This window comes from Lepidochelys olivacea (genome assembly GCF_965140295.1).
Source record: "Lepidochelys olivacea isolate rLepOli2 genome assembly, chromosome: 10".
Classification (NCBI taxonomy): Eukaryota; Metazoa; Chordata; order Testudines; family Cheloniidae; genus Lepidochelys; species Lepidochelys olivacea.
In genome coordinates this window covers 61,252,089-61,267,782 of record NC_140420.1, presented here as the reverse complement: position 1 = coordinate 61,267,782, position 15,694 = coordinate 61,252,089, and the positions used below count along the sequence as shown (strand labels likewise).

The 15,694-nt window shown below is 39.9% G+C and overlaps 1 protein-coding gene across 2 annotated transcripts in view; it reads left to right on the top strand.

Annotated features, from left to right (window-relative positions):
• The window catches only part of UNC13C (unc-13 homolog C), a gene marked incomplete at its 5' end in the record, with an annotated part of 390,158 nt that overhangs the window by 163,758 nt on the left and 210,706 nt on the right, over positions 1-15,694 (top strand). For both annotated transcript variants that reach the window (XM_084641195.1, XM_084641194.1), the window contains 3 exons: positions 10,319-10,488; positions 12,757-12,872; positions 14,973-15,136. In XM_084641195.1, the coding sequence (XP_084497321.1) occupies positions 10,319-10,488; positions 12,757-12,872; positions 14,973-15,136 (450 nt within the window). The remainder of the gene's footprint in view (positions 1-10,318; positions 10,489-12,756; positions 12,873-14,972; positions 15,137-15,694) is intronic.

The following is a 15,694-nucleotide window of genomic DNA, read 5'->3' as shown; positions in this document are numbered from 1 at the left end:
GGCCCAGAGTCTCTGCATTGGTCAAGTTGTGATCAGCTCAAGTGGAAGGGCAAAGAAAACTTTGAGCTACCTTTGAGATCGTTAGGCACCAGCCTGGTCCCCTGTAATTAAGACAATAGACTGAAGTTTTCTCTATTTGACATTGTTTGCCAGCAGCCCACAGGGACCATTCAGGCAGCTAGGGACTGGCTCTGTACAGGGGCGCTTCTCCACCCACTTCCTCCCTTAAGCCATACACTAAGAAGGGGATGGTGTTAGGATATAAATATTGAGGCCTGTCTGTAAAGGCCTATACTCTAAGAATTTAGGTGTATTCTTATCACTTAGCTAGTTATAGAGGTATAAAAGAGAGAATCAAAATCACTGTCTGCCAGTGTAAGGTCCTTCTCTTACTGTGACCGTCTGAGGCCCTGTGCTTAGGCTAAGATCTTTTGGCTAAGCAACAGAGGCAGCCATAAGCTGGGAAGCAACTGGTCACATCCTCACATTCCAAACTAGGCACATTAAAATAAGGTGCTATTGGGCTGTTAGGAATACAATCCTATCCTGATAGTGCCTGTCACCTCCAGAGAAAGGGAAGTGTCTAGAAAATGTAAAAGGAAACTTAGTTTGATAGCATCCTGTCTGGCAAGAACTCACTTATCAATAGCTGGGATGTGAAATCCTCACTTCTGTATTGTTTTGTCATTATAGTTCCCACTTTGCTATTGTTTGTCTGTGTAATCTCTGTCTGGTTCTGTGATTGTTCCTTTCTGCTGTATAATTAATTTTGCTGGGTGTAAACTAATTAAGGTGGTGAGATATACTTGGTTACATAATCATGTTACAATATGTTAGGATTGGTTAGTTAAATTTCAGGAAAATGATTGGTTAAGGTATAGCTAAGCAGAACTCAAGTTTTACTATATAGTCTGCAGTCAATCAGGAAGTGGGTGGGTGGGGGAGATGGAGAAATTGGAATCATGTTTTGCTAAAGTGGGAAATGGGAACAGGGAATGGGGGTGGGGAAATTGGAATTATGTTCGGCTAAGGGCAGGAATGGGAACAGGGACACAGGTGTAAGGCTCTGTGGTGTCAGAGCTGGGAAGGGGGACACTAAGGAAGGAAACTGGAATTATGCTTGCTGGAAGTTCACCCCAATAAACATCGAATTGTTTGCACCTTTGGACTTCGGGTATTGTTGCTCTCTGTTCATGCGAGAAGGACCGGGGAAGTAAGTGGGTGAAGGAATAAGCCCCCTAACAGATGGCATAGGAGCTATAACAGAAGCCCTGTGTCATCCGAGGATTCTTCTATGCAAGAGGAATCTATAATTGACTTCAGCAGGATTTAAGGCTGTCAAGGTTCCTTCCCCACTCTGAACGCTAGAGTACAGATGTGGGGACCTGTATGAAAAACCTCCTAAGCTTATCTTTACCAGCTTAGGTCAAAACTTCCCCAAGGTACAAAATATTCCACCCTTTGTCCTTGGATTGGCCGCTACCACCACCAAACAAATACTGGTTACTGGGGAAGAGCTGTTTGGAAACGTCTTTCCCCCCAAAATACTTCCCAAAACGTTGCACCCCACTTCCTGGACAAGGTTTGGTAAAAAGCCTTACCAATTTGCCTAGGTGACTACAGACCCAGACCGTTGGATCTTAAGAACAATGAACAATCCTCCCAACACTTGCACCCCCCCTTTCCTGGGAAATGTTGGATAAAAAGCCTCACCAATTTGCATAGGTGACCACAGACCCAAACCCTTGGATCTAGAACAATGAAAAAGCATTCAGTTTTCTTACAAGAAGACTTTTAATAGAAATAGAAGTAAATAGAAATCACCTCTGTAAAATCAGGATGGTAGATACCTTACAGGGTAATTAGATTCAAAACATAGAGAACCCCTCTAGGCAAAACCTTTTACAAAAAAGATACACAGACAGAAATAGTTATTCTATTCAGGACAATTCTTTTCTCAGCCATTTAAAGAAATCATAATCTAACACATACCTAGCTAGATTACTTACTAAAAGTTCTAAGACTCCATTCCTGGTCTATCCCCGGCAGAAAAAGCATATAGACACACAGAGACCCTTTGTTTCCCTCCCTCCTCTTTTGAAAGTATCTTGTCTCCTCATTGGTCATTTTGGTCAGGTGCCAGCGAGGTTACCTTTAGCTTCTTAACCCTTTACAGGTGAGAGGAGCTTTCCCCTGGCCAGGAGAGATTTCAAAGGGGTTTACCCTTCCCTTTATATTTATGACAAAGGCTGTGTAGCACAAAGCAGCCTTAACTCCCCAAGTTGAGAGGAGCTGGGGAGCAAGGGAGTATTTTTGTCGTAATCTAGTCTGTCCTTTGTCTGGCTGCCTCCCACATTTCTACAGACTGCATAGCTCTTTTAATTGGTGTTGGGACTGCAAAGCCTTCTTCCACGAGGCCTTCTCCTCAACAAAAAACATAATGCCCTTTTGTAACTACCACAAATTCACTTTATACATATTGTGAATGCATGTGTGTCTTATTACAGTGTTTCAGGCAATAAGTTGAATCCCCCAGAGCTTAGGTTCTTGTAGCTTTTGAGTTTAATCACTGTTGTATTTGAGGAACAACATTAATTTGCTCATAATTTCATTGCGTTTGTATTTAAATTAAATGAATAAACCACTGGAAAAGCTTTTGTGGTTTCCAAGGCAGCTGTTACAATTTGCATAAGTGGAAGTTGGCTGGTAAGGATGTTACCAAGTCTCGGGGAGTGGGGGGTATTGGAAATTTAACAGACATTTTAAGTATCAGTCTAAATCACCATCTGTAGACTTACCCCATTCCTAGCCTATATTAATCTATTGATTATTTCCAGAATTTTGCCAGCATACAGTGCTAGTTCACTTCTATGTGAAATAACAAGAAAATTTAGATGTTTCAAGAAAATTGATTTCCTTTTAGCAATATAAAATTGATGCTTTAAAGTTTCAGAGTAAGCAACTCCTCTGCTGATAAGAAGAGAGCTCTTCCTAAACACAATAAGGAGAATATGTTTCTGTGATTAAACTGCTGTTCTGCTCAACGCAGATATATTAATTGCTATACAACAGTATTTAGTTGTATTCTCAGCCAAATTCATTTTCCTCATCCAGCTCTTGGTTTAGTTACCAATGTCTTAAAATTAATGATAGATAGAATTGCACAAAATACGAGTTATTTTCTGATTTAAATATTAAAAGAGAGAGACAAGGTGGGTGAGGTAATATCTTTTATTGGACCAACTTCTGTTGCTGAGAGAAAATTTTCAGCTTATACAGAGCTCTTTTTCATGTTTGGGAAATGTACTCAGAGGGTCACAGCTAAATACAAGGTGGAACAGATTGTTTAGCATAAGAAGTTAACACACATTTCAAGTGAAGTGGCTAGTTCACACCTTTCCAGTCATAGGAGGGAAAGGAGGAAGTAGGAATGCTCGCTTGGATTGGGCGTTAGTGGGTTATAGATAGTTGCAATAAATCACAAATCCAATGTGTCTATTCAGTCCGTGACTTTTAGCGTCAAGCAAAGTTATGAATTTAAGCTTCCAGGCTCGTCTTTTGAAGGTGTTGTGCAGGTTTCCTTTGAGGGTGAGAACTGAGAGGTCAGATATAGGGATTGATTTCTGAAAAGTGTGCATCCACAGGTGATAATGTTTTTATCTTTTGTCATTTTTCTGTATGAGTTCATTCAAATGCATAGTGCTTTTCTCTTTTCACCCACACAGTTGTTGTTGGGACATTTAGTGCACTGGATGAGATATACCACATGTTGTGAGAGGCATGTGTTGGACCCGTGGATCCTGAAAGGTGTGTTGTGGGGGATGTTGATCATCCCAGTGGTGGAGGTATGTCTTCAGATTTTGGCAACTCCTGGTGCTGATTTGATTTGGTGTGACTTGGTCTGTGGGGAGCTTGTCTCTGATGGTGAGCTTGGAGACGTTGGAGGGTTGTTGGAAGAGAGCATGTTGGATATACAATATAAGGAAATACAATAGAGTTGAGGCAGTGTAGGTTACATTAAGTTTACATAAATATTACAGAAGTATGTTTATTTATTATAAAGGTTGTTAATCCAGATCTTCACTTTGAACTCACAAAAAAGGGGTGATGTGACCATTATGAATTCATGTCTGTATAGCACTTCGTAAGTGTGAGAGTGCAGTACCTCCTATCCTATTGAAAAACTATGAAAACTTGCATGTAGCATTTAGTATCTGAATATATTGCAACCTTTTCAGCTTTGGAACGTAGATGTTCCCAGAACCTTTGTGCAATAAAAAGCAAATAACTTCTTAGCCTCCTCACACTGTACTTTGCCCCACGTTCATCTTTTCTTATTAGAGAGTGGCTGGAGGGAGAACACTTCTGTAAGGGGCAAATTTTATCCTCAGAGTCAGGATAGGCTGGGCACTGGACAGGTAAGTGAGGTAAGCAGGAGGGGGAATCCTCTTACCCCCCACACACAAGGACTCAAAGTGTCATATGTAAGTTACAACAATCAGTGACTACAGTGGCATATGCAGTCCATGGCATAAGAAGGTTGAGAGGATTCATGCCGTGGCACAGCCTCCAGAATCTCAGTGGTAAATTTCCCCATAATTTTACTGCCTCTTCATGGAGCTGTGCACATACTATTCAGCTTCCTGGGATCCTGTCCCTCCTTCCTCTGCAGAACCACACTGGTTCTGGTGCCTGGGGAGCCCGCACCCATGTGGAGGAGGGGCTGGATCTGGGGCTAAGGGCTCAGACATGGTGATGGTACAAATGCCTAGATAGTAATATGTCTCGTCACAACACACTAAACTAAGGTCCAGAAGAGAAAAAGATACGTTTCATGGAGTCAGGAAATTTTCTCATGTAAGTTTAGTTCTAAGCCCCTTTGAAAGAGATACATGAGATAACGTGCCAGGAACACATCTAGAATAAGTGCCTCCACCTGACTCAGCCTTTACTAGGAGGTGCACATTGATAAATTGTGGTTTAATCAGTATTTACCTTAACTTCCAATGAGAATTATGCTTTGGTTCCTCCCAAATCTTGTGAAGTTATTAACCTTCAAGAATGAAAAAAAGTGTTAGACAAATATAAGCCCCAAACTTTAGTCCAAAAAGTCTTTGCTTACACTAAAAACAACGAGGAGTCCTTGTGGCACCTTAGAGACTAACAAATTTATTTGAGCATAAGCTTTTGTGGGCTAGAACCCACTTCATCAGATGCATGGAGTGGAGAATACAGTAGCGGGTATAAATACACAGCACATGAAAGGATGGGAGTTGTCTTACCAAGTGGGAGGTCAAATAAACAGGGACCTGATCCTCGTGTCCCACCAAAATTGCACCCAGTGGATAGATCATAGTTGCACTCCCCTGAAGCTGAGTTCAAGGCTGGTCCCCCAGCTTCAAGAGCACCCTCAGTGTTGTTCTTAGTTATGCTAGCTGCAAAAAGCTCCAAGGGATCCAAAACTACATGAGGATCGGTGTCACATTGGAATGTCACGGTCATGTTCCCTTTCCTCTGGCATGCCACCTTTCCCCTGCTACACCAGCCGCGGCATGGAGGTGTATGAGCCTTTACACCAGCTCACGTGATCTTCCTGGGGTATTTAATCCATCTCTATGAGTATCAAACCAAAGTATATAGAACTGTAATACTTTCTTAATTCAATACCAAACTCTTGACACCAAGCAAAAAATGGAGTCCTTGAAAAATGCAGAGAGAGAAGGAAAGATCTTTCATTTGCCATTGCAAGCTACCTTATTGTAGGACTTAAAGTTGGAGAATGCCTTAACTCACAGTTTAGTTACTTCACCAGGATCCAGTCCTGCAGACTCTTACACATATAAGTCACTTTTCTCACATGAAAAGTCATGCTGAGGCTAACACATCTTAATGGTTACCCTCAGGATTGGGCCCTATGATTTTAAATTGCACGGTCTAATTAGTTGGATGGCCATGCTCAAGGAACTATGTTGGCTTTCTTCAGAAAAAGAGAGCAGATAATTAATGCATACTGAAATACAATCTAGAGTAAACTGGTTTTGTTTATTCATTGACTTAGATTTACCACAAGCTACCATATAATTTGACAGGTTTCAGAGTAACAGCTGTGTTAGTCTGTATTCGCAAAAAGAAAAGGAGTACTTGTGGCACCTTAGAGACTAACCAATTTATTAGAGCATAAGCTTTCGTGAGCTACAGCTCACTTCCTCAGAAGCACTTCTCTTATCACACCAGTTATGATGTAGTTCCTTAGAGCAACCAACGAGGAAATATTCTTCAGGCTTTTTACATTCACTGTTTAGACAAATAGACATTTTAACTACTGAGCCACACAGATCAAGCACTAAAATAACCACACAATGTTTTATCTTCCTTTTCTTACCCCAATTAAATTAATCCTTGAATGCAGCTACAAGAGGAGTGATGATATTTTGGGTATATCGGTCAGATGTAAACCACTGATCATGCTGGCTTTCACATGCAGATGTTAGCTGAAATGCTTTATTAGCCTTATTAATTAAAATGCATTGCTAGGCTGGATACTTCACTGATAGGAACAGGAGGGAGCAGAATCTGGGGGAAATGGGGGGAAATGGGGTGAGGAATGTCACAGTGGCACAGCGGAGCAGGGTGTATGTGCAGCTTGTTACTCCAAGTGGAGTTCACACTTTAAGCAGTGATATTTGTGATTTTAAGTGAGTCTTAAGTGCAGTGGCTAGGAACAGTCACAGGAGGTGGTCACAGGAGTTTTGTTATTTTCTCTTTGTTTATTTCGGGTGAGGGAAATAAGCCCAAGAAAGCAGGAAGATGACTACCAGTGAGGCAGCTACAAAACTAGAACTGGCCCAGCTGGAAGTGGCAGAGAAGGAAAAGTACCACGAGTTTCAAATGTAGCAGGCAGAAACGAGGCTCAAAGAAGAGGAGGCTGTATACAGAAGGGCTATGGAAGAAAAAGAGAGAGAGAGAAAATACCAGCCGGACTTGCTAAAGAAGCAGAACCAAAGGCCCCAGACCCCAAAGACTCTCATCACTCCAAAAATGCACAAGTGGGAACACTTATGTCCTGCACACAATGAGGAGGATTATTGCTGAATATCTGACTACCTTTGAAAGGCTGTGTGTAATACCCTCTTATCATCAGGGATTTAATGTTCCTACCCTGATTGCAAAATTTAACTGATGCAGCTCCAATGCCTGTGATAACAGAGGAGTTGGGACCAGGAAATTGCCAGGTGTCAGAATACAGACGACCCAACTGATTGGGTTTTCCCCCAGGCTGGTGAGACACAGAGAGCAGTTATGGGAAAACTGCTGGGAAAAGGTGAATATGATCAAAGGGTAAACACGCCTAGCCCAGAGAGCACTGATCACAGCCCTCTGGGGGGCAAGGAAGGAGTCAGTACTGAGAGGGGGAAACACCGAGTAACCCCCAAAAGGGAACTGTTTTTTTCTGTATATATACAGTCCTGGGGTTGGGAGACCGCTCCCCAAAGGACCAGCCAATGTGCAGGATCCCCCTGGACCCTTATCTTGCCAGACCCTGAGATACCAAAATTCCAGAAACATGATTAAATTAAGAGCCCACACAGAGGGGAACACTGGAGGGAAAGAAAAGCCAGTGACTGATTACGTGGAGAGAGTCAAAGGACACCAGGGGTAATGAACAAACTAACCTCAAACTAAACTAACTGAACGGAGGGTTTGGTTTAATAAAGATACTTGTAAACACCCATCTGTGATAAAAGAAATTTGGTATTAATGTTAAATTTTGGGATAAGAATTTTGTTACTGATGTTAAACCTTATGGTAACACTAGTTCTCAGTTAATACCAGTAAACCGATTTAAAGCTGACCACACCAGAGAAACCATAACAAACCTGGTTTGCTGTGTGTGAATGGGGAAACTGAGGCACGCCACCTCATGGCCTTGATGGCTGGGTGCCAAGAGAACTATAACACAAACGGCCTGCAAGCTGGTGAGTGACTAATCCTCTTGCAGTAACCTAAGTGGGGAGGTGTGACACTCTGTACCTCGGGGGAACACCTTACACCCTTGTCAAATGCCAGTTGGAAGGCAAGTACTCATATGCTCTATATCTCAGGGGAACACCCTGCACCCCCATATTCATCCTTATAAAATCAATGTGTGGTGTCCAATGCAAAGTTTGTCATGTTGGGTGTCTTCGGAAGGCTCATGATGCACTGAGGATTGTTGTTATAGTAATGTTATAATAATTGTTGTTATAGTAATGTTATAGGTTGTAATTTCATGTATATAGTTATGAGACTGAAAATGTGTCCTCATGGCTTAAAACAACCCCAGGCAAATCTCTCCAGGAACAGGGGGGCAGTTCACATCTCATCAGGGCATGTATGGGACAGACCTAGTCCAGCCTCACAGGACACTGGCCTAGGCAGCAACAAAGGATCTGTTGGACTCTTGAGTGAGTCACCTCCATTCCCTTGGTCAGTCAGGGACTACGATGAGGTAATGCTCACCTGACCCTGAAGGAGAGGGGGCAAAGCCAGGAGGGAAGAAAGAACATGATAAAAGGGAGAGACGTTTGCCATGGTCTTCCTCTCTTCCACCTCCATCTACAGACATCACCACCAAGCGACTGAAGCTCTGATCAAAGGGAAGAGCCTGGCTGAAGGGCAACCTGCCTGCCTGTGGTGAGAAGCATCTAAGTTTGTAAGGGCACTGAAAGTGTTACGATCAGCTTAGAATACGTTTTGCTCTTATTTCATTTGACCAAATCTGACTTTTTGTGTTTTGACTTATAATCACTTAAAATCTGTCTTTGTAGTTAATAAATTTGTTTATTCTACCTGAAGCAGTGCGTTTGATTTGAAGCATGTCAGAGACTCCCCTTGGGATAACAAACCTGGTGCATATCAATGTCTGTTAAATTGACAAGCTCAAGGCATAACTGGACACTGCAAGATGGAGGTTCCCAGGGTTGTGTCTGGGACCGGAGATATTGGCTAGTGTCATTCAGTTTCACAATCAAAGCAGCAGGTGGCCAAAAGTGCCCACTAACATAGCTGGGAGCAGCTTACATGCCAGAGGCTGTGCAGGAACATCCCGGGAGTGGGGGTTCTCACAGCAGAGCAGGGTAAGGCTGGTTCCCAGAGTCGAGGATTGGAGTGACCTAGCAGATCACCAGTCCAGATAACACCAGGGGAACGTCACACATATTAATACTGGAGAAACTGAGACACACTGTCAATTAATGGTAGAGCTGGGATTGGAACTCAAACTACAAATCTGCAGCCATTCTCATGCCTACTCCAGCAGACCATGCTAAAGATACAGGCTTATTATTGAATTAAGACCCTTTTTGCAGGTTAACTAAAACTAAGGTAACATTTTAAAACTATTTTGTAGAATTACGGAATGATTTAGCTCTGAAATAACGTAGTTGCTTCTACAAATAATGGAAAGCAAGCATCAGTCTAGCTAGAGTGTCCTAAAAGTGAGCTTGCCTATAACCTGACACTGCAGCTTGATCATGGTTCTGCAGACTTCTATACCTGAGGATTCCTACTGATGACATTAAAAAGCCAAGACTGAGCAACAGTTGGCTAGTGGTTAGAGAAATAAGTAACTGTAAACTTGATGGGCTTTATTATAGGAGCTGATGGGAGGAAATCTCTGCAAAGTTCCCTCTCTTGAGTTTTCTGTCCTGTCATTGGATCAGGACAGTATGAAGTCTGCCTCTCCTTTCTCACGTAATATACTGTGGGGCACCTCCCTCCTCTCCTGCCCCTCCCCCATATCCCTCAGATTCCTCAGAATCTCTGCAGTGCCCAGAAGGTCCGTGAGAGGCCATGTACATCCACATGGAAACTTTGTGCATCCACAACAGTTCCAGGCCCCTATGGTTCTTCTGGCCCTTCACTTTGGCTAAGTGGGTCTAATGGAGCCCCTCTGCCAATGTCTTCCCTGGCGGCAGCTGCCCTGGACTTTTTCCCATAGAGAGGGATATTCACCAGTGGTGAGGTGTCCATGGAAGAAAGTAAGGCATACCTCAAAAAAGTAGGTGTGTTTTGAAGGCTACTGCTGTTTGTTTTCCCTGCCTTTTTAATTGCTTCCCTACCATCTGTTGTCTCTTGTTTTATATTGTGAGCAGTTTGGAGCAGGGATTGTCTTTTTTGTTCTGTGTTTCAACAGTACCTAGCACAATGGAGTATTGATCAATGACTGGGGTCCCTAGACACTACAATAATATAACTAATAAATAATAATGAGTAATTCACAAGTCTGTTTGGGAAAATGTATATCATGGCCTGTATCTTGTTGTGTGTTGTTTTACAGTGAATGCCATAACTCCACAGACAGAATAAAAGTAAGAGTCTGGGATGAAGATGATGATATTAAATCTAGAGTAAAGCAACATTTCAAAAAGGAATCCGATGACTTTCTGGGGCAAACAATAATTGAAGTGAGAACACTAAGCGGAGAAATGGATGTATGGTACAACTTAGGTATTAATCATTTTCTATTACTACTTAAAATTAGTTTAGGCAAAATCTCAACATGTATACTGTTGTGAACTTTGTCATTTTGTTTGTTATTTGTTGTATGAAAATAATACTCCCCTTAATATATAAAATTATACTCCGTTTTGAATTCCAGGTTTAAAAGGGTGAAATTAGATCTCACTTTTGAGTATTTTAGAGAAATAATTGTCCGGCTACACCAAAAGAAGGACAGGAGACACTGATATGATTTTAATCAGGTTGCAACTTTACTATTAGATGCCTGGGACTACGCGGCAGATAAAAGTGTACAGTGTGGGTAATTCCATGTTCATCAATATCTACCCGGGGGCTTCCGCCAACCTCCATCTTAATTATACTCAGTTTTGGATTCCAGGTTCAGGTCAAGGTGGAATTAGATCTCACTTTTGAGTCACACTTAAGAGAAATAAAACTTTATTTAAAGATTGAATAGCAGTCCAATTAAAGCAATGCCTACTCCAAAAGACAAATTTTTGATTTAATTCAAAATGAGAATCAGCTATCAGGATAGTGTAAATAAATACTTCAGATCACTTTATTCACACCTCATTGTACATGAAATGAATCTACAAAGAGCCACAGAAAAACATATAGAAGCATTTGCTTACTGAATATCAAATAATAACCATGTTATCATTTAATATATGTTTATGTAAAGTCCTGGGCATAATTCTCCTTTGACATTTCACTTGTCCTATTCTGTTATCATTGAGCTCTTTTCTAATTTATACCCATGTATCAGAGATGAGAATTAGGCCCATGATTACATACAATGTGCCAATTTGTATTTGTTCAAATAATTAATGTTTGCAAGTAGATTTTAGCTAACTTAAAGATAAGCATGCAATATTGTTTTTTTTCTGAAAGCAAGTTTGTATCCACTATGGTTGTACCTCCTCTATTTGTTTGATAATGTAAATATGATAACAATGTTTTATCTAGATTGCCTGCTTTGCAAAAGGTAAATTATGTAACAGGGAGTTTGCCAAAGTTGGAACACGTGTTTTCTGGGCAAAGATCTTCATCGCGCAATGTAATACCTTTATTTCTCCACTGTTCTCCTTCAAGTTTCATTGTCCATTGAAATATACAGACATGTAAAGAAAAATGTTTGATTCTTTGCAGAAAATTAAACAAAACTTTTAGCCATGTGTTATTTTATATTTGTATGCAGAGTAGTTTTTAATAAGTTAAACAAGTCATTGTCATCCTGAAAGACTTCCTTAATGTCTTTCAATTAATAAAACTGATGCCTCAAAAATTGTTGCTTAACTGATTTGGTTGGAAGCAATTTAATGTTGAAAATACACACCTTTACTGTATAACCTTTACTGTATAACTGGAGAAGAAAGAAAAAGCATAGACTGCAAAGCTTTTAATTATCTTCTACAATTAACTTTATAGATGGCTCTTGTTAATTGTAATATCTTAAAAAGGAGGATGGTATATGTCATTTTAGTCCACGTGCACGCACATCACTTTTTCAGGGCGGGGGGAAGATTCAAAAAAGAAATGCATTGGATTAGTAAGAATGCCAGATTCTTACTCTTTATACCATTCCCTTCATTCATGATTCATTTCACAGCACTGTACAGAAGATTTATTTTTAAAAAAAAGTCTTAATGCTTGTTCAGTCAGATTACACTGCTGGAGTGGGCTGGAATAATAATAGGTGAAATCAAAGAACAGCTGTCCGCACAAGGAGCAGTAGTAACTAGATAGACTAATATAGATGGCTTCATGCAAAGTTCTCCAGATGTTTTCTTCAGTATGATTCAGCCCCCGTTCAGGAATCACACCTATGCACAGAACTTGGAGTTTCCCGTCAGGCATGGATGTCTTTGAGGATGTTGAAGATGGAGATGCCCATGGGGAAGCACCAATAATAATAAAATTTCCTTCAAAAGAAAGTAGTACACAAGTTTGTGTACAACCTATTTTGAGTTTGTTTGAGGGACAAATTATGGGAGGTTTCTTACTTCACAGCAAAATATTCTGCTCCATAGCCTGGACCATATGGGAGCTCATGTTTACAAAGATATCAAGAATGACATTATGTTAGAAATTCCTAAGTATGAAAATCAATACATGTTGTGCTCAACAGCTGGACTTTGGGGGCATAGAAAACATTATTTGGACCAAAGCAATTTTTAGAACTGCAGTTATTTTTTCTCTGTTTTGACAAAAATGTATTCTTGGTAATAATTAACAATTATTTTTCTGTTTCTTCAGAAAAACGAACAGATAAATCAGCTGTCTCTGGTGCCATTAGGTTGAAAATCAACGTTGAAATAAAAGGAGAGGAGAAAGTTGCTCCATACCATGTGCAATACACATATTTACATGAGGTATGTTGCCGGAGTTTGTTCATGTACAAGATCATTTTGCTCCATAGAAATTAGATAAATAGAGAATATAGGGCTATGAAGACTAGAACAGTGATGCATTTAGTTTCACTGCAACAGGTGTTTTAGTTCAAATGCTTGAAATATGTATTAGTGATTGAATCTCATGACCAAATTCAAAGTCACTGTATCCAAGGAGGAGAGACTGATATGCTACTACATCAGCAGATTGGTCTTGCCAAATGGTTAGAAAGTAGAAAGAAGTGAAATAGCCACATGACTTCCTAAGCTTTGCTTCTGTAGTTCTCTACCCTCAACATTTTAAATGCCAGTCACATGCTTGTTAATGTCATCAAGAATACTAGGATTGTATTTATTTATTTTTAAATTATCACTCTCACACACACACAAAAAAACCCCCTCCAGAATACATATGCTCCCACATCATCCATGGGAGACATGAGAAATCAGTGATATAATGTTTAGGATAGTTGACACACAGGCCATAGCAATCCATAGGGAGCAGTATTTATCCTCCTGGGGCCTGACTGGTCAGTTCTTTCTCAGTCAGATTTCCGGTTAGTTTAATTTGGACTTTCTCTACAATAGAAGTCCAGGATCAAATTGTGTTGTCAGAGTTTTACATGGAATTAGGAAAACATCCCATAAAATATTAGACTTTTTTTTCCTCCCGTTCATGCCGTATTGTTTTCAGATTTGAACTACTGACTTGGGTGGCGTATTTCTAATTTTAGATCCTGATGAGGACTTTGATGTGATTGGGAATAGATAATATGAAAAATAGGGGGTGGAAGAGTGAGGACGATTCTTCATTCTCTGTGTAAACAGAGAACAATATCTGTGTTATTTATGTCTGTCCCGTCCTTTGATTCATTGAAGGGTGCCTTACAGTGTACAGCAGCATGGGCAGATGAGCATTAATATCCGTGCAATAGTTCTGCAATGTCCCAGAAATGTAATCATATGAGGACAGGCAGAAGAATTCCTGGGAAAGATGGTGAGAAACAAGCAGCACCAAGAGTAGGCAGCCTTTGACATAAATTAAAAGAAAATTCATCACAAATAAAAGCAGCAGCTACTTGATAACATCTCTGTATCTGTTAAATCCTGTTTGCATCAAACTGGCCCACCATTTAATTTTTATCCCCAAAGCACAAGAAAATAGATAGACTTTGTAAGGGTGTGCTATGAAAGGTACAGTACTAAAGCTCTAAAGGGTATCTACAAAATTGTCTCTAAGGTATAGTTGCATTGAGCACCTGTTTTCATGCAAGTGTGTGTATCTAAGTTGTATAGGGCTCAGATCAGCTTCACTTTGAAGTGAATGGCGGAACTCCATTAACATCAATAGTGCAGGATCACCTTCTACATGCTCATGGGCTAAAGAGAAATGGTTGTGTAAAGGTAAAATTGTTGGTCGTCTTTTGTCATTGAAAATATCCAGGAAACTGAATTCGACAGTCCTGTTTTTTGGATTTGTTTGTAGCTAAGCAAGGAGGGCAATCAAAGAAGAACAAATTCTGTCACTGAATGCAAATTAAATGCCAGCTCTTGCTGTGAAGGTTGCTAAACCCTGATCTTTGCTATGTCTCTTTGTTCTTTGAGTAATTGCTGAGGTATTCTTTACAAATTGCCTATAACTCAGGATTTTTAAATCATGAAACTTGAAATTCATTGGTTAAAAATCAGTTCAAGCTGCTGGACAGTTCAGTGAGCATTATAACATAATGATATAATTCATTAACATGGGCACATAAGACAAAAGAGAAAGTTCCTGCACTATTTTGTATAGCAGTAGAATTGTCTCTGTCGGCAATGGTTAACTGAAATGACCTTATGTCAAGGAGACAGATCAGGTTGTTGAATCACTAGCCTGCATTGGCAGAGCTCCATTCAAAAAAGTATTTTTAAAGCTTCAGTCTTTCCTCTCCAAATGATGGTTAGTTTGGTATTAGTAATTGCAGAGGCAAACAGTTGAAATTAATGAATACACTCATTTTTTTTATAATATAGAATATTCTTACATAATGCCACATAGATATTGAAATTTCCTATTAATTTGAAAAAAACTCTTACCTTTAGAACCTGTTCCATTACTTGACTGAAGTTAAATCTAATGGTGTTGTAAAAATCCCTGAAGTGAAAGGAGATGAAGCCTGGAAGGTGTACTTTGATGCTGCTGCACAAGAAATTGTAGATGAATTTGCAATGCGTTATGGAATTGAATATATTTATCAAGCTATGACGTAAGTATACCATTTCTAATTTTTAAAAAATCTATCAGAGGGGAGTGAAGAATTCAAAACCTTCGTTCTTGTTTCTTCATTTCACATGCAATCCTGATCAAAAACGTCTGTCACTTAAATCTATTTCTCAAAGAATACTCAGAGTGAAGTACTTCACAGTTAGCAGTATAAATGTAAAAGTGTTATTAGCTATTATTTTTATCCACAGAGTATACTTACCAATACACCGTCATAATCTCTGTGGGCCAGATCCAGAGCCCATTGAGGTCAGTGGAAAGACTTTCATTTTCATCATTTGGCTTTGGCTCAAACCAAATTATTTTTGGATTAATCAGTAAATCAGTAGGTGTAGTGATAAAACATCAGTCCCAGAAGTACAGAAAACTTAATGGTGATGTCAATAATACAACAGTACATTTTCACAATTATATATATATATATATATATAGGGTATGCTGACCACAACTTCTAAAACGTGTAGGTGATTTGTAGTCTGCACTAGATAATCTAAATTGAAATATGCTCTGGTCACTTTAGAACAGGACCTCTTATTTAAGG